The following is a 23,998-nucleotide window of genomic DNA, read 5'->3' as shown; positions in this document are numbered from 1 at the left end:
TATTGTATAAACATTTGAATTTCATTAAATTAATTTTTTATATAATTGTTTGAGATTCATTATCGGTTATCTGTTTGTATTTTCATGCCTTATACTTCTGATTTTTTATTTTTTTAAAGTATGGAATTTTTTTAATTTCTTTTCTTTGGTATAATAGCATGATTTTAATTTTTATAGCCTTTATTATTTTTCTTATTTATAGTTATGAAATTTTCTAATCACTTTTTGTCAAATTCAACAGCAAATAGTGCTTTTCATATTAAATTAAAATTGAATTTTAAAAATTCAATTCATTCTTAGTTGATAATTTTTGATAAGTTTGAAATATTGTATATGTATATATTATATTGTGTATAATTATTCTCTAGCATATTCAAGTAGTGTGTGTGTGTGTGTGGGGGGGGGGGGACTAAGATTAATCTTTAGACTGTAAACAAGCTGATTAATAAAGCATATAAAAATTATAAGGGGCGTGAATGTTACTTGGGATAAGAGGCACAAATTCATTAATTATCCATTAGTCCTTATGTTTAAGGGCATTTATAATATTTCCTATTTCATATCCTCTATCATTTTCTGCGTATTTAAAATATTTTCTTTTGGATTTTTTTTGTAGTTTTTGTTAAATTATACTACAAAAACCTAATATTTTAAGAGAAACTTATCAATGTAGAATTTTTTTTTCAGTATATCTTCTAACTAGTTATTAGCTCTTGTTTTGTGATTGAATTATGATTTCAGGAATTGCAACTAGATAAATTTTAGCAACATTTTGTTCATCATAAATGTGTCTTAGTTTTAAAACATACATTATGCATGTAAATTCTAGGATTTTAAAAAAAATGATTTGCATTTATGATTTTTATAATATTGCTTCCATAAGAATTAGTTAAAAGAAATTTTAGCCAAAAATAACTTTGAATTTTTAGGCAATACATGCAAATAAATTTAAATGTTTAAATTTGCATTTTATTTTGTCCATAGGTCAACAAAATATTAATCTTAAAAACATTACTCATATTTCTTAAATGCTGTTTTGTAAAAGGCTTTTAAACTGAAATCCTGTTTATTTCAGACGGTACACAGACTCTTCCCATGCCGCATTCCCGAGTGAAGCGGAGCTGCAGCTTGACTCCCCCTGGCCCTTCCTCCGCACCTCACATGAATGGCTCTGCTTCCACCTTGGAGCCACATGCACCACTCTCGCCTCAGAGCAGTGTCACCTCATCTGGTAGTGGTAGTGAAAGCCAGAAGGATGAGAGAGATGCCTTCAACCAGGAAGGCACTGGCATGAAAGGTATCAAAAATTATTATGAAGACATTTGCATACATTTTATTTATGATTTCTCTAAGATTAATCAGATATACTAAAATATTAAAATTTTAAACAACTGCTTGAAATTGTCATTTAACTCTTTCGGAACGGGAGGCCTTTACGCCAGACACATACACGGGATGGAGCGTACGCAAAAGGAATAATCCCACAGGACAGGGATTTTTCATTGCTAAGCCTAACTTTGGGGGAGGGATCGCAAATTAAAATCATTCATTTTTTAGTGTCGTCATTTTTACTACCTTTTCCTTTTATGATTATTAGTTCATTCATAATACGAACGCATTCTTCCTCTGACAAACTGCACATTTTCTTGCGATGATATACTGAAACCAAAGCTTTCTATAATAAAGAGAAGTGTGCAGAATGTATTCTAAAGCTTAACAAAATAGAACAGAACTGACGGTAAAATCCAAAGACTACAGTTACACAGTAATAAAGAGAAATTTGGAGGACCAGAAGGATTCTATCGAGTGGAAACACAACCAGCTCTGTTTATTTACATTACTCTTATCTCCTGCCCCTGCAACAGCTGATGAGTAAAATACCAGTCAGGTTGAATGTGAGTAAACTGAAGGTGAAGATACTAAAACTATATTTCAAAAGTAATGGATACCCAGAGCCATGTAGAGACAATTAAAAATTGTTCCAGTTTAAAATGCACATCTGCATAACCGTCCCATGAGTTGGATTTCTAGAAATCCATGGCTGGTATGTTCGGCTATGAAAGACATTCGTAGGTGATGCATATATGGCACTCCTGTCGTAAAAGGGTTCAATCTGTTTTTGGATTGAAAAGCTACTTATACGTTAGCTATTATGAGCGTTGTTCTGTTAAAATTATAAGCACATTTACACTAAAGGTCTAACTTGTGTATATTAGTTGAGGTGTTTGGCTTAGTTTAATTGAATAATCCAATGGTGCTATTCATACATATTAAATATTCAAAACTATGGTTATAAATACAAAATGGTCTTTTGTACTGTTAATAATTACATGATTTTCTTCTTTAGATGCTTGTGCTTATTAAGGTTCATTTTGTCGCAATCTTGCGAAATTAAATGCCCTAATTGCCAATTTAGCCTTAGATGTGCAAAATTGATTATTTTTGGTGACTTTGTTGGTGAATAGAGCTTTATAAAAATGCTTTATACTGAAATGAATTTTTTTTAATTATTTAAAAATAAAAATTAAGCAGATATTTCTCTATTCTTGGTTATGAACTTTGATAGTTTGATTGGCAGAGAAATCTTGCGTTTTAGCATTTAATCGGTGCTTCTTTGTATACAACAATGAAAATAAGTTTATTTTGCACAGGAAAAATCAATACATTAAATTAGATTACTGGAACATTATTGGAACTTTATCATTTTTAATTTCTTTGCTATATTTTTATTTAAACTAATTGCAGCTGGATAACTAAGTTTAATAGGATTGTTTAGGGTTTTTTTCTATTTTATTAATTGTAATTTACATTACTCTAAATATAATTACTTAGAAGAGTTTAATTTTTTTATTCTGAAACTTTTTATCAAGTGTTTAATAACTTTTTTTGAATCTTTTTTCTAGATGTTCCTAGCTGGCTTAAGGGACTCAGGTTACATAAATATGCATACATTTTTAAGAACATGTCATATGAGGAGATGATGGATATCACAGAAGAAAAATTAGAAAAAATGGTAGTTTAAATATTTGAAGTTATTTGAATTTTTCTTGGTTTGAAAATAAAATATCAAAATAAAAGTAAATTTTAGATATTCTTTTTCAAATTACATGTATTGATTTGTTTGATATTAAAATATCTTCATAGCAATTTTTACTTGAAATTGGTAGTTTGACTATGTTATTTTCAAGTTTTAAAATCCTGCAATAGAGAATTTTAATGTGTGTTAAATCATATTGTACATATGTTTTTACTGTTTATCCTGTCATTCTGTATTAAGAATATTTAGAAATTTCATGAATTTTGATTCAGATTGAAGTAAAATTAACTTTTAAAGCAACCTAATATATTCTAACAAGATTAAATTGTTTGAACTTAGATTTTTTGTGAAATATATTGAGCACTATCTTTGCAAATCTGTCAACTTTATCTTATTAGTTAGGAAATCTTCACACTTCAGTAATATTTGTACCTCATCAAAATCAGCATTATTTTATTTTATTTAGTTATATTCTCCTATACGTAATCATGAGATTTATGGGAAAAGGCTATAAAACTGAAATTGTGAATGTGAATTTCTCCAGTATTTAATCTTGTTCATTTCTTTTATACTTGCTATACATTTAAATAGATTAATTTCAAATTTTGTAATAGATATTTAAAAATGTATACACCAAGAATAAGCTTTTTAATAAGCTTAACTTAATCAGAAAGTGGTAATTAGATTAACCTACAATTACTAACAAATCAACTTATGCTGATATGCAAAAGAACACTTATTGCTTCTTTGTATTATCTTTTTCATTATGTAAGAAATTTATTTTGTTTTGTGATCATTGTACTATAGTTTTCTTGTTGAGATTCAATTTTTATTTTAAAATTTTATTACAGAACATCACAAAAGGAGCCAGGCACAAAATTGTTCTCAGTATTCAGAAACTCCGGGAAAGGCAGTCAAATCTAAGGAGTTTAGAAAAGGTATCAATTTAATACTCTTCAATTATTGCTTACATTTTGAGCAATTGAACTGCTTTTCATATAAATGTGATTGATAGAATTTTAAGTACTTAAAAACCAAATTCTCTTTAATGCTTAAAGCTTTATCAAATGTTGCAATTTATTTTGTTCCTGTAACATCTTTTAAAAATTGTTTCCAATGAATTAAATTCTATTCAGTTTAATAGCATAAATAGTTTGCTAGTTTGCATAAATAGTAAATAGTTTATTTGTATTCACTGGCAGTTTAAATTACTGTGATGGATTTCTTATCTTAAGCATTGATTCATAATTTCATTAAATGTTCACTTATTAAAATCGCTTATTAAATCATTTTTTAACATTTTAAAAATAATTTTTGCACTTTTACTCCATTTTCTGAGAAGCAGCTTCTCATGAATTCTTTGAAAATTTAATAAATAAGAGATTTTAATCATAAGAGTATATAAAGTGCTTTATGTACTTGATGTTTTTAAAAACTATCTTCCAAACTAAATTTGCTTTGATTAGTTCGCACATTTCTTTTATGAATTGAATTAACTTCTTTTGATTATTAGGAAAAAATACCCAGTATACCCATGTAAATCCTTATAGTAAATGATATTTTAGCACTTTTGTCCACTTTTAATTGAAATGTTTTAAATTATAACTGATAATTGATAATGAATTTGAGTTCAGATTTCGCAACTTATCTTGTTTATTAATTTTTTTTATTGAATGTTATATTAAAAAAATGAAGAAGTAGTAAAAAAATGAAGAAGGATTAAAAAAATGGCAAATTCTTAATTCTGCCCCAGTTTTCACAACAAATCATGCGACATTCATTTTGTATTTGTTTAGAATTTTATGCTGAAAATTAGAAATGGTATTTTGTTTTCCTAGGATATCCAAGATGGAGAAGGAACTCTCCGCTCTGCTCTGAATGAGATCAAGGCCATGCTACAGACACCTATAAAGTCCTTTAGCTACCTCGATTATTCAGGAGACCCGAGATGCTCTAGCAATGGTGGTGAATCTGAGTCGTCGTGCTCTGATCCTCCAAGTGCTCCGCCAAGTCCTCCTTTGCAGGAATCCCATGTACCTGAGGGAGACCTTCCAGGACAAATGACAAGACTGCTAGGAAAAAGTATGCGTTTGAATAAAACTTAAACCATAGTTTAGGATAGATTTATGCATCTTGTTTTTGTCTGGTTATTCTTAAAATATGATGTTTAAAAAGCTCAATTATGTACAGCTTTCTTTGTTGTGAATTTATTTACTGTTTCAGTTACATAACCAAAATCCATATTAGGTCCTTTACTAATAACTGGCATCTTTTCTTTTTATTCACCATGAAGATCATTATTTTGCTAAACTAAAATATTTTAATTTTTCTTGACTAAGATCAAATTGTTTGAAATTATTTGTATATTATTTGTTTATAATATACACTTGCCAAACACTTGCCACTAGTTACTATAAACTTATAGTAACTAGTAAAATATATTTTGCAAATGGTATTACAAATGTTCTTTATGTATAAAATTAGCTTAAAATTGTGGAGAAAACACTTAAACATGCAATGTATGAAAAGGAAATTAAAAAAGCACTTATTTATATATTAAAAAATTTCATGCTAAATTCAAAAAGACAAATATTTTAAAAATATTATGTGAATAACCTTAATTTTAAATAATATTCTAACTGACTCTCTGTATTTAATGGGCTTCCTTTTCCCTTGATTACTGTTCTCATTATCTAAGTATTTGAAGCTTGACAAAAATGCTATAATATTAGTTTATTATTTTATGAGTTATCTTTTGTGCAAACTTGTTTCTAATGGTAGCAAATGGTTACAAATTTTGTTTAGAGCCAAATCTATTGTTTCTTGGCCAGTTCGACAATCATAAGTGCATATATTTTAAGATAATTGATAAGAAGCTGAGTTCTTCAGAAAGAAAATAGTTTATTAGGAAAAATTTCTTTTTTAAGGTATAGCTTCATTTATCGCATTCAGCATACCATCAAATACATGGAAATACCACATTCTTGGCTGGCATGGATGACCATTACATTTCACTAATAGTTCTTTTGACATTTAGCTAAATTTAATTCTTTATTGTAACTGTTTTCCTATTTTGAGTTTGTATTTTAGTTTTCTTTTCTAGAAAAATTATTCCTTTTTATAAATAGTTTGTTTATTAGACACATGATAAATTAAAATATTCTTGTACATTGAATTTATTTCTTTATAGGCAATATAAAATTGATTTTTTTTTTTGTTTTGTTTTCTGTTGTACTGATATGGAAAGTTTATTGATTATTGAAAAATTCAATCTTGAAATTGTGATGAATTTTATTTGTTTCTATAAATCTGGGGGGGAAAATGCCTATTTGTGAAAATAATAATTGAAAAATGAATACGTTAGAAAGATAAACTGCAATATTTTTTTATACTATAATTATATATTTCAGTTTGTTGTGTCAAAATTTTTCAACAGGAAATCTTTATTTGGCCATACAAATAAACACAATAACTGAAACGTAGCTTGTTAAATTGATGGAATTTTTTATAGTTTATCACTAAATTATCTATCAAATTTTGATTTAAATCCATCTAAAGTTGATAGTGAATCTGTATTAATAGGTTAAGAGATACAATTCAATGCTTACAGGGTCCCTTCTCTCTAAACTGAGCCTTCACAGAGGAAACACTTTATATAAATATATAAAATAAGTCGTATGGAGAATGATCCTTTAATTGTTCTTCCCCTCCGTTCACACAATGCATATTTTAAATCCTGTTTCATCCAATAAGATTTTATTCTTGCATTTAAAGAAAATAAGCCCATCTGTAAATTTAAAGCAAGGAAAATCAATGAACTAGTTACTCTGCCCCAATTACTGGTCCAATTTTTTCACTTTGTTTCATGTGCAAATTTTTCACTTAGATAGGTAATCAAGTGTTAGATCATCTTCTCCATCTTCTTTGAAAGAAATTGAATAAATGGATTAAATTTATTTTCTGTATGGTAAAATTGCCCGACAGAGTTCATCAGCTGAAACTTCTGGCCTAATTTCAAAATTTTTATCATTTATAAATATGATATTTAGGATTTTCCATTAGTCCTGAGCTTTCATGCAAAATAAATTGGCAAAAATCGCTGCTTTGTATATTTTATTAAGTTATTCTATTTGTGGACTCGGTTTTTCCTTCTGGTGTTGTACCATTGCAAAAAAATTATCAAACTATTGTTGGCATTAATTTTGTATACAATGAAAATTTGGAGAATCAATTGATTGATAGAATGGTACATTGGTTTTGCTCATAAATTATTATTTCTTGCCTCGAAAGCATATCTTTACCTTATATTGGTTAATCTTTTATAACAAAGAATGTAAATAAAAGATAACGAATAAAATTTTCTTATTCCAGATTTAGTCGAACTATCCCTTAATTACCTTGCACTTTCTATTTTGGAAAGACCAGAATCGTATTATTATTAATCTTAATTTTTATGGGCATCTAATTTGTTTTGGCTTATTTTTAAGTTCAATTATGTTACATTCGTAATGGTTCATACACAACAAACAATATTTTATTAAAAAAAAATGACATGCTTAATATAAATGAAATAAGTAATTATATCTATGTGAAATGTGATATAAAAATCTGATTTTCATAATTTATTTGCAGAAATTTGAATGTAATAAATTAATTGTAGTTTAAATCTTAGTATTGCATTTTGTTGAATTGAATAACTTTATTCATGTAATATAGTTTTCTCAAATATATGTGTATTTTTATGTAAAATTAATATTTAAAAAGGTAAAATTGCAGAAAAATCTGTATTTTTGGATATTGCAAATAGATTTATTCAAAATTCTATGAATTATTCAATATAAAGTTTAACTATTTTGTAGAGATATGTAAAACTAATATTTAAAATGTGCTTATAGTATGTTCATCACTGTTGATCTCGCCAAATCAAGATGAAGATTTAAACTTTTTTGTGATGATTGTTGACAAGTGCCTTAGCCACGAGGTAAATTTCCTGTTTGTTGGATTTCATTATGCTTGGTTATAAAAATGTTTTTTTGTAAAAGCTTTGTTCTGAAATATAGAATCTTAAGTTTTTCCCCTATGATATTTTAGCAAATAATTTGAAGTCGGGTCATTATTTAGTTCACAGGTAGCTGAGCTAGTTATGGATGCAAAGTAAAATTTTTTGACTAAAAAAATTATTCTATCACTTTTGTTTATTCTTTTACTCCATAAGAAATCCACGATTTGACCTTAAATTTCCATATTACAATAACAGTGATTTGTAAATTCTAAAATTCTACAACTATGAATTAGGGTAAAAAATCATTCATATTAGTCTGTGGTACAGGAATTTAAACTATTTAATAACTTTTTAAAATTTTGCTTTTGCTAATACTTGATTTGTAATAATTAACTTAGTTTTATTGAAATTAAATGTTAAAATTTATTTGTATGAAACTATTTTTCTTTGTAAATATCAAATTGTTTTACAAGACATATTTTATTATTGAGTAAAAAGTATCATGGATAATTTTAATTTGGCACACCACATTTAATTACATTTTATATCATTCTTAAAAATATATATAAACTCAGAGTTGGAGAAGTTTAAAATTATATATTGCTTACAAAGCTTTATATTGTGTAAATTTTATATTGCTATTTTAAAGGTAAAATTTAAATTATTTATAAATTTTAAAAGTAGGCCAAGTTTTCAAACATCATGGGTAAGAAAATCTAGTCTAAAATGAAAAAAAACCTGCTACCGGAGCTTTTAATTACTAAATTCAATAAGATAATTGTATACCAAATAAAATATACAGTACACTTTTAATGGAATACAAGTTTACAATTAAGCAATCCAGATGCACGAAAAAGCAAAGTATACGTTATTTTTGATAAGTCTTATGTTTACTTTGAAAGTGTGCTGCTCTTGTTTTTAATTGCCAGTTATGTGCAACAGGATTGTTATGCTATTGTAAATCTGTATTCTGTTAAATCTTTTATATTTTATCTGATGTATCCTTTTTTTTTTTTACATTGATAAAGAGCTTCCTGCAGTGTCCTATCCCTCACAATTTTTTCCTCACTTATCTATGTCCTTTTTCTTATTGCTTTATCTATTATGCTTATATGTATATATAATATATAAATCTTAGTATTGGATTTAAAATATTTTGTTTCATTATTGTGAAAAAGAAAATAGATTCAAATCTGTCCAATTAGTTAATATTTAAAATATTGAATATAACGAATAATTTTCTTTTTTAAATGTGGAGCCACCAATAGTAATTTTCACTCATTGAAGTTTTCTTTTTAAATGTTATATGCTGTTTTTCATGGCCTCTTGTTTATTGCTTTTTTTTATATGTATGTCTTTTGAAATAGCATTAAGTGTAGTTGTTTTAAAGATTAAAATTTCAGAAATAGCTTTAATAGTTGGTAAATAACTATGAAAAAAATCTTTTTTATCTGAATTCAGAACTTGAAAATTAAAAAAAATTGACAAAAACGTATGATTTCATGTTTTGTATTTAGTCTAATGATTGGTAATGTTATCTATGGATGAAGATTAAATCAACTATATGCAGTGATAGTCATTCTTTCTTGCATTAAGTTTAATTATTTTAATGATTTGCTTATTTCATTTTAACAAAGATGTGCTGTAGGCGTGTTGCCTTAACACATTTAAGTTGTAATTGTAATTAAACTAACGCATTTAAGTTGCTTTAATATAGTACAGTTAATTTGTCACAAATAGCTAAATAGGGGTTTTTTATGTTTAGGCCTTCACTCCTGCTCAAAAGCGTCGACTCTTCTCTTGGAAGCAGCAGGTCCAGAAGGCCTGCCATCCCCTACCCCCTCGGCGTTCTCTTGACAACAGGCAGAGGAGGTAAGTTTTTGTGAAACTTGTTCTATAAAATTTCCTCAGGGAAGTTTTCCATGCATAATATTCAGTTATCTTAAAAGCTTCTTTTGTGTGGCATAGAAAATTTAGCCTATTGACATAATATCAACATAACAGTAGAAGAGCCCTTTAAACTCTTCGAAGTTGTATGGTTCATTGGTCCGCTTGTTTGTTGAAATTCATTCCTTTTCCATTTATAGACTTCACCCTTTAAAAGAAATGAGCAAAAAAAAAATTGTAATACTCATATATAAAAAGTAAACACAAAAACCATACTAAAAATGGAATTAATCATGCTTTTCCCTATGTAGAAAAAAAGCTATTTTCTATCTATTAGTGTACAATTCAAATATCCATGCCATACAAAACACTGAGAAAGCCATTTTTGCCATAAACATTGCTTAGAAATTAAAATGCTCTGATCAGGTATATTTTTCTGAGTTGGAAGCTGTATATAAAATATTGTATGAAAATGGAAAATATTAACAAGAAAGTTACTTGAATCCTTCTTTTACAGGAAAAACAAATGAACAAAATCATTAATCATTTGCTCAAAAGACTTTGAGAAAGCCTGAAGATATTATTACTAATTTTTTTACAATTAATGATATAACTTTTTAAAAAAAAACTCTTAAACAGAACCAAACACTTTTTGTTCGAAGAAAAATTAAACCATCTTTAAATAAACTTTAAAATTTTTATGCCAGTAATAATAACTTGGACATATTTGTTTCTGATTATCTTCTAAAAATGAACCTTCTTGAATGGCCAACTGAATGTGCTATTTAACTAGGAATGGAAAGGGTTACTATACAGAAAAAATAATGTATAATATAAATTTTCTGTGCCCAGTTTTGTTAACTGAATTTCTGTAAAATGATTAATTTCTTATTGGTATCTTTAACTATTAGCAAAATATTGAATTAAGATTCAATTGTCAAAATGAAATGTTATTTAGTATTTATGTCTGGATTTAATGTCTTAAATTTATTTAATGTTTGGATTTTTAATTTCGTGAAAAGAATTTATGAAAGCAGAATTGACGGCATAATACTTCAAAGAAAAGTTGAAATTCTCCTATATGTTAACATAGATGGAAAGAAACAAATTATTAATTAACAAATTAGACTATTTACATTGTATTTTATTTGTTAATATATAAATTTTGTTTTGCAATGACAATTATTCTATAGCTTTTAGAGTTAAATTTTTTTATGATTTAGAAAAATCATTCTTTATAGCTTACAGTTAGTAGTTTGATCCGTTTAGAAATACTGCTAGAACATGGAGTAAAATATTTCGTTTTGATTTGAACATCATATCCTTTCTGAATCAGGGGACTTGCATAAAATCATTGACACTAAAATATTCTTTAAAAAAAAACTTATTTTTTTAAAATGATGTGCGTTTTTTCGGGTTTTATTTTAAATCCAATGTTTGCGTTCAACTTAATTTATTTGCCTATCAGTGAAATAGAATTCCACATTAATAAACAACTGGTTTTTTTATTTAGTTTTGTTATGTTCATAACTCATTTAGATCTTTCTGAGCTTCTTGCCGAGATTCATTTAATATTGAAAATATACAATGTTTACACTTTGATGCCATTATCATTGCATTTCGAGGCTTTTCTTCTAAGAAATCAGTTTCAAATGATCTTTCATTTACTTAAACTAAGGTATTTAAAGGTGGTAATAAAGCCAATGAATGAAATTCATGTAGAAAAATGTGCAGTTCATGGACATTAATTTTACAGAACATACAATTCATTGTTCTCACTGAAAGTAAACTAACCTTTTATCTGTCTTCCAAAGTTATGTATTTCATGATTTATATGAAATTGTTCCTCCTCCTTTTTAAATCTTAATTTTACCTGCATCTTATGAATATTGAGGAAACAATCCTATAGAAATGGCTATTTTGATATTTTTATGCACAGTTTCTTTTTTAATTTACGTGCTCTTTTTAGCTGTTATGTAGAAATAAGTTATCAATAAATGTTAAGGTGATTATATTTTATTTATGTAATTTACTTGACAAACTTTGGAAACTCTAAGGCAAAATATATATGTATTTAAATAATTTAGTTTTGTTAAATATATTCTGATTAAAAATGCTCTATAAACTTAATGATTTTTTGGTGAACTTGAATCGATGTTTATGAAGTGTTCAGCAGAATTAAATATCTTTCTCTTGTTACAGCAAGTGGAGCAGCTACCATAATGGAAATGGCGAGCAAGATTCTGTACCATGTGGTTCCATACGACGTCGCATCCCCGTCCAATATCAACCCCAACGCATGGTACCTCCCAATTACTCAACTGCCCAGCGTAGCCCGCTTTCTGCTGTCATTAAAAGGCCCAGTTTACAAGAGGTAATTTTTGCCTTTTAATTTTTTTAGCAATTTCTGCTTTTAAAATTCTTGTATTTGACTGGGAATTAATGAATTTGAATTAAATTATTGGCCTGAAATCGGATGAAAACAATTCTTTTAATTGATAAAAATTGGCAGGCAAGTTTTTCTTGGACGTTTAATAATGTCAGTTGCATTTTATGGGTTAAGCAATATAATGAATTTTTTAAAAATATTATTTGTAGTATAAAATTCTGCTGCGCGATTGTGTTGAATGAATCAAAAATCCTACAAGGAAACTCGAAAGTCACGGTTAAATGACTATCAGAAAATGGTGTTTCAGTATTTCTTACTTCACATTTCAATTTATATTATTTACTGTACATATCTGTAAATTATATCTGCTTTATTTTGATAATAAACCAGATAATGTAGGAGTATGAATAATTCTATGTAAATTCCACTTGCATGTAGTTGCTTCTGATACTTTGAAATTTTGCTTAAATATGATTGCTTTGAAATGCAAATTATGTTATATATAATATAATGTCATTAACCTGGTATCTTTTAATTGCTCATCACTAAATTATGCTTGATATTAAAATAGGGTTTAATTCAAATTTCCATTTTGAACTCGTCTTTAAAATAATTTGAATTGAATTGCATTGAACTATAGGTTCAATCATTTTAGACAGATAAAAAAAAATATTTTTCCATTCTGCTTTAATTAAAATACATATTACTAATTACAATTGAACATGCTGTAGTCAATTAATCTTCCTCTGGTATTAAATACTAATGCAAAATACCAATAAGGATCTTTTAAACTAACCTTTGTTGAGCAATCTGCCAGATGAAAATTTTATCACTCTTCTAATGTTTACATGTACATTTGCTTACAATATCTATATTAAACTGAAAAATGTTTTGAAAATTTACTTTTCAAACAATAAACACACTATTTTTTCCATATACATTTAGATTTAAAAAAATTTCGTTGAAAGTATTACTAATTGAAACTTAATTTTGTTTCAATAAAAATTTAAATTGTACTATTTTTATCAAAATTTGAAAACATTCTTTCATTGTATATAATTCTGTGATAGAAAGCATGTTCTCATAATGATTGATGTAGTTTTGAGTGGTTCAATCTTTTTTTTGCAGCACATGAAACCTCATGTTCAAGTTCAGAGGACTAATTCGGCACCTGTAAGGCCTAATCCTCTTCCAGCATCTTTGTTTGGGAAGGTTTCAGATGGTATGTATCAATCTTGGTGAAAAATATTAAACATCTACAATAGCACTTGGATTATTTTATTTGTGGATTTGATAAATTGTTTTGTTTATTCTAAAAATATTTTTTTTCTGGGAATGTGCTATTAGTTATGGTTCATTTTGAAATGCAATCTTTTTTCCCCTCCCTTGCCTCTTGTCCAGATATTGTACTGATGTTTAATTTATGATTTTGATAAACAACCAGAATTACTGAATTATAGATTCCTTAAATATTTATCATATTGAATATTTTAAATGCAAGGTTATGTTTTCATATTTAATAATTGGACCATTGATATCTCCTGCATTGTAAACAGGCTATAATTTATTAATACCATACTGAGAAGTTATGAATTCTTGTAACATAATTTTTGCTTTTTTTAAAAATTGAATTTGAATAATTTAGTAGTGAAAAGATTATAGGCAAATATAAATTAATTTTAATCAAGCAATTATTAATGATTTAACTTTAAAACTTTCTCAGTTACTTTTACTGTAATGGTTATTTTTCTTATAAATCTTTACAGAACTATAGCTGAATAGAAGGAAATAAAGAGCAAGTTTTTTTAAAATTCTATGTATATAATTTTATTGCGTTTGGAATTATTTATTGAAAATTAGTTTAAATTCTTTCATTTCTTTTTTTAAAAAATTTTGAGGTTTCCAAATGTATAAAGGAGAAAAAAAACAAACCCTATAGTATTGAAGAAAAAAAAAGCATTTTAAAACACAATGTTAAATATCTTATATTCCGTCTTCCTTCGAATTATTTGAGCAGCACAAAAAGAACAATTGAGAATTGGGACTTATTGAATATTCTGTTCTTCTGAAAGGGTTAAAAGGGAAATCGCCGAGTAGAACCTGCAATAATATTAGCAAAACTCAGTTTTTGTTAAAATTTATGACTAAAAAAACTTGATGCTCTATAGTTCTTTTAAATTAGTAACTTTTTGATAAGTTATCGATTCACTTCTCATTGTGATGGGAAAACAATTTGTATTTGTTCATTCTGTTTTGTTATAAATGTACTCGCATTTTATAGTAATGAAATTTTTTCATCAGTTGTCATTTGACTTCAGGACAGATTTATAATGCAGTTTCTATAGTTTATTATTTGACTATTTAAGAATACTTTTTAAAATTCTTATTTGAAATATTAAACATTCAACTTAAGTTGCCGTATGAGAAATATTAGTATAAATTAGACATTGCCAAAGCCTAGATTCCCATGGTAATTTCACTTTTCAATCATGTTCAAGTTTTTATGTGTCAGAAATGGCAAATGCAACATGCAGCATGAGAAAATTCTAAATTTTCCTGAAAGGCATTTGAATAAAAATATTATTAATGTATTTTATAATTCAAGGTATTTTACTGTACTGTAAGAATAAACATTAACATTACTTTTTGTAACAATTTCTTACAGGAGTGGATTCCAATGATCCTGAACTCAATATAAGGCTGGAGTCCTTGTGTCTCAGTGTGACAGAACATGCTCTGGGAAGCTTTGGTGAGTAAAATTTTATGCTTATTGTTGAATTTTATATTTACAAAAATAAAAGAATAGTCTTCATTCCTATACTTATAATTCTATACATTTATAATCAAAATTAAAACCATATGACATTTTAAAGTTGATTATTCTCAGTTGAGTTTAGAGGTCTTATCTTAGCACTTTTGTTTTAAATCTTATCTAAATAATGATGCTCGGTAATAATTTTGTTTGTAAGCATTAATTTTTATTTCCGATGTCATTAAAATGAATAGGTATATGATCAAAACGTTCTTTTAAGATGGAGAAATTAAATTCTCTGAATATTGATTGATAACTTGTAATAACTTAAAATTTGTAACTATTCAAACACTAAGCATTTTTATTAAGGGTATTTGAGTGGTGAAATAAATTGACACTCATGAAATTTATTTCTTGCACCATCCTTACTATTCTGACATGCCGAAATTTCAAATTGATTCACAATCAAGCAATTAAAAACCATTATAAATTCTCTAGGGTACTATTTAAATATAATTTTTATAATGCAAATTTTATATTCGGTTTGATAGGCTCAAATATATTTTTAATCGTTTAAAATTAGGGTGTAGAAAGTGAAATTTAGAGTTGACCATTTTTACAAATCTTTAAATACTTCAATTATATGTATTTTTAGTCATTTCTTTTCTATTGTGTATTTATACAACGTTTTGATTATAGAAATTGCATGCATTAATTTGGACGATTAATGATGCGTAATTCCTTGATTCATTGCTGGAAAGCATTTTAAATTCTTTATTTTAAAAAAAAAGTTTTGACATGTAATAGCTTTTACTTGCTTATCTTTTGTGCCTGTTATCATATTGAAAAATTGTGCATCACTTTAAAGATTGAGAATTTTTTACAGTGAAGCTGTTTAGTCTGAGAATGTACATTCTAATTGTTTATAACTTTTATAATGTTTTGTGACTATTGCGTTATTTTTTAAAAAATTAAATAATTTATGAAAGCAGTTGTAAAGTGTTATTCTGATATTAATGCAGTTTTGCTTTCTTATAAACTAATAGTTGCAGCTCAAAATTTATTACTTATTGGCTTTTTGTTGAGTAAATAACTAAACATAATTGTTTGCATTTAAATATTTTACAAATATTTTATGCATTTTTTTTTTTTTTTTTTTGAAATAGCAACTAGAATAAATCAATATTCGCTATAAAAAAAAGTAAGAAAAGGGAAAAATTAAAGGTTTAATAATGATGAAGAAACGATATAACATTTTGATCCATTTCAGTTCAGAATATTACACTTAATGACAGTGAAGAATTCAGTACTTATTTTAAACTGTACCATTCCTTAGTGTTAAAATTGAATTGGGCATTCTTGTTAATTATTTTTTGATATGTTGATTAAGTATGAAGTTATCTGCTTTTATTAAACACAACTCTGTATTACTTGTGTTTATTTTGTGGATTATCTTATTAGTTCATTGCAATTAGATCTATTGAAGTATTGGCAATGATAACTATTCATTTTGTTCTGAATCCCTGTTTTCTAGGAAAGTCTGCATTATATATCTTTTATTTGGCCTTATTTTCAAATACAAGTTTACTTCTTATGGGCATTGTCGATTCATTTCTAAAACCTTGCAATACTAAGTTGTTATGTTATCATTTCAGATGGTGCTGTGCCTTTGTTTTGAAAGTGTTCTCTCAGAAACTCCACTTTTGCCGTGCCAAGGACTTCCTCATATCTCCCCATTGTAACTATAACACATTTGTTTCTCTATCAGAGAGCCTGCTGGAATTTTATCTTTCAGACGACGACAGTTCGACTGGATTGTATATTTTTTAGACATGTCTTCCCCTCTCGCGAAGGTGTGGACTTGGAGTTTTCATGTTTTTATGTGAAGTGGACCAAACTTCTCTGTGGCTGGTGCCTTATCAAATAATGCTGTGCATACATAGATATATGAAATATTTTCTTACATTCTAGTTATGTATCTCAGTCAAGTATATATGCCTGATGGAAACTGTTGCTGGCCATTATTTGTTGTAAAATGTGTTCAAGGTGTGTGCATGTCAATGCTTCTATATTTGTTACAGTGGGTGCAATGCCATTTTTTCCCCCCGAAATCGATTGGTTTATATCTTCTGTGATGTGGATTATAAACTTTTTAACTTGATTTTGGTTTCTATAGATGCTATAAAAATTAATTGCCAATTGTTTCTAGATCTTCAACATAAAAAATCTGCTTATATAAATGTTATTAAAATGTCTTAAAATAGTTTTTCATTCTTTAATAGTCTTATATTTTTAAATTCATTATTCCTGTAAACGTATTCTATTTTGAAATTCTTGCTGATTTTCAAATGGATAACATTTCATTTTAGGATATATTTTTTGAATATTTCTTTAAACCATTTTAGGAAGTATTAAAGTTAATAGTGTATGAGGACTTATTATAATATAAATTTTTCTGATTTGATTAGGTTTTCTGGTAAATTTTTTCAATATACAAAATTTTGCATGTATTTAAAATGCATTTATTTCTTTGAAGAGCTTACATTTTATTTCATGTTATAATGCTGTTTTATTAACCCAAAGATGCATTAGCATGAAATATAATTTTATTGTTTCAATGATTTAAATAGCATTTTAGTACAGATCTGACATTTAAATCAAAGTTTAATTGTAATAAGATTTTCCATTAATGTTGAGGTATTACACCCACTGAAGTATGAAGAAGCATTGAGCTAAACATGTAGGTCTAAGTAATGGCCACATTGACAGGCTGTGATAGAAAAAAATGTCAATTGCAAATGTTTTCTATATATTGCTGTTAGCTGCTTGAGTTTTACTGATTTGACTTTTCAATCTATTTTTATTTGGTGTGACAAATGCCTTATTCTTCACTGCTGGTTCAGTGCTCCAAGACTGTGAAAGTGAGAGCTGTGACATCACTTAGCAACATTGCTTCCTATGTGGATTGCTCAATACATTTCATTTATCATTCTCTATTTTTAATTTTTTGTAGCAAGCAGAACTACTCTTTAAAAGGGTGTCTATAATTTCTTTCTCTTGAATATTAAACTGATGATTTTCTCAATAATTGATATTAAACATAATTCAGTGCAGGTGGCATTGTTTTGTGAATTTTTAAGTTTATTTGTAAAAATTTTTGTAAGTTTATTTTATGAAAGCACATAAGGTGTTCTAAAGTATTTTTTGTTTTGCATTAATTTATTACATTACAGTTTGGCAGTTAGTCATACTGTATGAAATTAGTGTAAATTTTATTAATTCTAAATGTTTTTATTGGTTTTATTTTTGAAATTAAATGTTCTTTTCTTAATTCTATTATTCTGTCTCATATAGACACCCTCTTTTAAGGAAAATCCCATTGTACCCTTTGGGGTTTTAGTGCATTCGTGTAGAATGGCTCTCATTTGAAACGGTTTATAAATTTCTCATAATATTTACTCCACTTCAAATTGAATGTGGATTGAATTCAACGAGTTTTATCCAGGCTGATAATTTAAAATTAAAAGGATCCAAATTGGTTGCTGCTCATGTTGGTATTTACAGAATTTGATTCTTGCAGTGTAAGAAAATCTCTCTGCCCTGTTAAATGCTTGCTACCTCTTCATGTGGTTGTGTTCTGACTAATGAGGCTCACTTTGTTTAGGTTGTGAAATATTCTATGATTCAGTAGATCAGATTATATAGAAGTTCATGAGTTTAACATTTTAAAAAAATCATAAGTGTGTCATTGATGGACTTTAAAATTTTTTACTCGTTTCTTAGATTCATTGACATATATAGGGTTCCTTCGGATATTTATTACTAATGTTTTATTTGTTTCTTTGTGTATAATTTGGTAGAAGGAAAGATTTATCTTGCAATTGAAATTCGTTAAATTATAAAAAATTGTGAGAATTGTGTTTAAATTATATTTTGCAAGCTAATTTAATTAGTTGAAACTTGTTTTGTAAAAAAAAATTGGAACCCTATATATAACTGCTGAAACATATCAAAATGCTCTTGGTAAGTTTCAGTTTTCTGGGCTGTCCTCAAAGCAAGGTCTATTTTCGAAGTATTATTATTTTTGCCCTTTTGTTAATGAACTGGAGGAACTAATGCTCAACCTCTCATGTGATGTTTGGCTTCATCTCGAGTGAGTCTCAGGCATTGCATTTTTCATTTTCCACAGAGTAAATATTATTAAATGTTTTGACCACCAGGAAATATAATGTAAATAAAATGACCTGGTACTGGTTGATACTGTTTATCTCAAATAAATTTATTGCAAATAAACTGTCTTATCTTCTTTTTTTATAACTTATTTTGCTAATCACTATCAATATTATACAAATTGTAAAATTGCTGTTAACAACACATTACATTAATATTTTACAAATTGTATTGGACTCGTATTCATTATATCATTAGAATTTTAACATACTTTTTTATACTTGATTTATACTTAAGATAATAAGAATTTGCAGCAATAACATTTTTAAATTGCATTCATTTCTGACATTTCAAACTTCCTCATTTTGATTTTTTTAAAGCATTATTGAATGTTTGAATATTAGAGTAACTCAAGCATAATGATATAGATATTATGATTTGTAATCTTTACACCAGAATATTTACACCATCAAATTTTGAGCCAACCCATTTATAAAGATACTTTTTCAAAGGGTGAACTCCGTTCCCCCTCCTCCAAAAATTTATTTTTAATGTTGTGGTTTATCTTTCATATCCATGGAAAATGTTTTATTTTCCTACTATATGTGGTAAAAACACTAAGCTCATCTATTTGCATTCAGATAGTCTTTTAATTATAATTAAAATATTATATTTTAAAGTGTAATTTGATGAAAATAAAGCAATAATCAATGAAATAAAGTCCATTATGTTCTGAAGTTATCAACAACAACAACAAAAAAAAAACATTTCTGAAATCTTAAAAAAAATAACTAGTAAAAAAAAAAGATCATTTTGAATTTAAGAATTTTTGTATTCGTTTTGGAAAGCGTTTTGTTGCATACAACTTTAGAAGAAAGTTTTGGTGTTAAAAGTAACATTTTTATGTTGAAGTAAGAGAAAGATTGCACTTAAAAATAACCGAATTCTTTCTGTTAAAATTTTTTATGCTATTAGGTAGATAGCTTATCTACTCTTATCACATCAATCTTGAAACTAATTTCTAAAAAAAAAAAAAAACTGTTTTTAGCAATCTAATTGATGCAATGACAGTTCCATTTTATATCTATTTTATAATATTTTTTTAAATTCTAAATGCTTGTTGCACATCGAAATTTGAATAGAATAATTTTTGCCTTCATTTGTTTATTAGTATACAAGTGTACTTGCTGACATCCTGCCAAATATAAATTTGTAATCTAACCTCCAGTGACACTGACAATTAACAGTTTAACACCTTGACTGCTGTGTGTGTGTGGGGGGGGGGGACTGCTTAGCATATGTAAATTATGCTGTAAGAAATTCAGCTCAGTAGCATATTAATATTCTTATACACCATGTAAAAAGTACAGTTCATTTTCAACATTCAAAGTGTGTGCTGTGTTTTGCCTTCGACACATTGTTAGTAGTGAACATGATACATTTCCACAAAAATGCAATCTCATTATTTTTGGCATCCAATTTCATTCTTGAGATCGATTTTCTTTTATGTAATTACTCAAATATATTTTAACTATTTAGCACTTTTTGTACAAATTATTTTTGCTGTTTAGCCAACTATACTTATGCCAAATATAAACATTAAAATAAAATTCATTTTTTATAATAAATTTCAGCCCTCCCCCCACATGTCTGTGTCATGTCTGCTAGATTAAAAGAATTAAAATATAACCCTAATCAAACAACTTGCTGGATATATTTTCCATCTTTTGTAATCTGCATCATATACATCTTAGAAGATTTTGATTGCAAATTTTACACAATTTGAAATGAATCGTTAGTTATCAAAAATAAAGCAGAATTTTCATTCCTTCGCTTTAAATATTGAAAGCTAAGATTGTACTAAATATTTGTTTTAACAATGAAAAGTATTGTTACAAATTATGTTTAAAAACATTAAGATTTTTAAAATAAGCAAAAATATTGGACTAATAAATTGGTATCATTAAAAAGGTAATTTTTTGCTTATTATAGTATAAAAATGTTTCTTATTGATTAGTAATACATATTTTATGAGGACGAATGTTGTTTACATCATATATAAGTATGCAGAAACATTTCGTAAAGGACATTCCCTTACTTAAAAAAAAAAAAAAAATTATCAAGTTATTGTTTGAGATCAACTAATTTTCGCTATCATATGAATAATATTTATATCGAAACCTGACTTCATCGATATTTTCGCACTGATTGCATTATTGCTGTCTTCAATTTTTGAATCGGTTTCTCTTTAAAGTGTCTTCGTTTCTTTGATATACTGTTGGTTCTCAGATTCAAAACCCCTCGATGCTTTTGGGCATGCGCATAGATGCATTTATATAGTCAAAAGTGAGAGGAGAGATGGTAGTTGATATTTACATTTAGCAAGTTTAAAAATAATATAATTTTAACACTGACTCGATTTATATACAAACTTGGGGGGGGATGTAAAAACTGCGGATATGTAATATTGTCTGGAAAGGATGGTAATTCACAATAAAATACTTTAGTACAATTTTTATTTATTATAAGAAAGTTCATAACAGCATAAATCTTTCATTTATTTAATAAAATTTGCTGATTCAATTTATTTTTACAAAATATTTTCTTATGTTAAAACACTTATTTGTCATTGAATTTTTTGGATAACATTTTGAAATTACAATGATCGTTAATATCGTCACATTCAATGATGTTATGTAAAGTTTTTCTGCTGCTTAAATTAAGGATATAAGTAATCATACGTAGTTTTGAGTTAAAATAAAATAGTACAGTCAGAAACGACACGATATAGCATATGTGTGGGAAAAAATTAAAAAATGAAAGTGTATCTAATGGGGCGGAAATCAAGGTCAAAGAACGATGTATAATTCCGTACATATGTTCATCCTTCCGACTCGCACTCCTTACCGACGTAGAATCGTCGAAAAATTGTAGGCTCGGTATACTGAAACGAACAGTACTTCTCCCATTGTTTTTATCAGCAAATATTTACATTTTGAAGATGGCATTGCATAAAAGATGGTATTGAAAGGAATAACAGTTTTTAAAGACTGTCAGATATATAAATTGATACAGCTTATACTTTTTTAATACATTCAACAAAATGATTTTTTCTTGAAAAATGATTATTTTAGCTTGTTTTTCCTCAAAAACCATTGCATAATCTGATTGGCACACAAATATGTTTAGTAATCGAATTCAAGATGTCTGGTTACTGAAATTCAGCTGACTGCAAATACGCTTATTGTGTTGTTAGAATTACGCGATGGCGTTAATGAAAACTGAATTCACAGAAGTTATTGTATCGCGATTTATTATTTTAAGTGACGTAATTTCTAATGATATCGCTTGCAATATTCGCCTTGATTTCGATTTGTTTTTGGTGTTTATTCTATCAACATGACCTGCTATGTCTTTGAGATTTGATTATGGAATCATAATAATCGTCTTTAATTTTACTCCAGTTAAATTCCACTTTTGTATGGAAAAAATATGGCCTTTTTATTGTTTAAGATATTATATTAGCCATTCAAAGCTTGCCACTATGTCACGCATTCCCATTTTATTCCTGTATCGGACAACACTTCTCCCCGACGTAGAAAATACGTTCTGGCATAATAATTAAGGCAAAATGTTAATTTTAAAACTTTATTTTTTTTCACTTCTTTTTAAACGTTCATATAGAAATCATTTGAACTTGTAGAACGAATTTAATTTTTTTCACCTCCTTCGCAAATTCAAACAAAAATACTTTTTTATATATTTTTTTAAAGATTTTTATTTGTGTGTGTGTGTTGACTTTTGAAAAAAACAAAATCGAAATCTATCAAAAAATTTTTCCCAAATATTTTTTTTCTATACTTTTGAAAATTTTTAAATTTCGCTGAAAATAAAATTAATTTCCAAAATTTATGCCCTTTCAAAAACATTTTAATATTAATCTAATTAAGCGAAGCATTTGACTGTGCCTTTTATAATTTTTTAAATACTAATTATCTTTTGTATTAATCCTTTTCCTTTATAATGTCTTTAATTTAATCGCGGAAAACTTGCAACAAATCTTTTATTCTCGCCTCGCTTATTCGGTCCAATACCCAGGTGCCTTTCAGAATGCTATATTCGGCGATTAATTGTTGTGATAAGTTAATACAGAAGTACAAGAAAATCGAATGTGTATATCGGACAACTTTCCTAACCGATTAAAATCAAAATTTGATACAGAATTACAATTGTAATCAAAAATCATATTTCAAATTTCATATATTAGGTTGGGAGAAAAAAATCCATTATTATTACATGAACTTCAAGGCTTTATTTAACATGTTTAAGATTACCAATTTTGGTCAAATATGCACCGTTTTGTTCTATAATTTGTTGCCATTTTAAAGGTAGCTTCATAATGTCTCTCTCATAGAAGTCATGGTTGCTATTGGCGATAAACTCTAGTAATCGATTTTCGCAATATTTTCTTGATGCCAATTTCTTATCACTAAGAAAGTTTTACAATGCAAGAAAAACATGGCAATCGTTTGCTGCCAGATTCGGACTATATAGTGGATGCGTCAAAATTTTCCGACCAAGCTATCGGAGTTTCTGACGAGTCACTATAGACATGTGTGGTCTGGCGTTGTCCTGATGGAACACAACAGCTCTCCTATTGGTCAAATCTGGCCGTTTCTGGTCAATCGCTAGCTTCAGACGGTCCAGTTATTGAAAGTAGATATGAGTGGTGTTTAATAAACGATTCCTTTCCCGTCCCAC

The 23,998-nt window shown here is 27.4% G+C and overlaps 1 protein-coding gene across 4 annotated transcripts in view; it reads left to right on the top strand.

The window, feature by feature from the left end:
- LOC129971387 (protein Smaug homolog 1-like) overlaps positions 1-19,360 on the top strand; it is an 83,033-nt gene extending 63,673 nt beyond the window's left edge. For all 4 annotated transcript variants that reach the window (XM_056085107.1, XM_056085105.1, XM_056085106.1 and 1 more), the window contains exons 4-13: positions 1,076-1,297; positions 2,904-3,013; positions 3,889-3,975; positions 4,876-5,119; positions 7,933-8,018; positions 9,805-9,911; positions 12,129-12,300; positions 13,444-13,537; positions 14,981-15,064; positions 16,723-19,360. In XM_056085107.1, the coding sequence (XP_055941082.1) occupies positions 1,076-1,297; positions 2,904-3,013; positions 3,889-3,975; positions 4,876-5,119; positions 7,933-8,018; positions 9,805-9,911; positions 12,129-12,300; positions 13,444-13,537; positions 14,981-15,064; positions 16,723-16,745 (1,229 nt within the window). In that variant the 3' untranslated portion in view covers positions 16,746-19,360. The remainder of the gene's footprint in view (positions 1-1,075; positions 1,298-2,903; positions 3,014-3,888; positions 3,976-4,875; positions 5,120-7,932; positions 8,019-9,804; positions 9,912-12,128; positions 12,301-13,443; positions 13,538-14,980; positions 15,065-16,722) is intronic.
- Positions 19,361-23,998: the final 4,638 nt, after the last annotated feature.

Source organism: Argiope bruennichi, chromosome 6 (genome assembly GCF_947563725.1).
Source record: "Argiope bruennichi chromosome 6, qqArgBrue1.1, whole genome shotgun sequence".
In the NCBI taxonomy this organism is placed as follows: Eukaryota; Metazoa; Arthropoda; class Arachnida; order Araneae; family Araneidae; genus Argiope; species Argiope bruennichi.
This window is presented reverse-complemented; position numbering and strand designations above follow the sequence as displayed.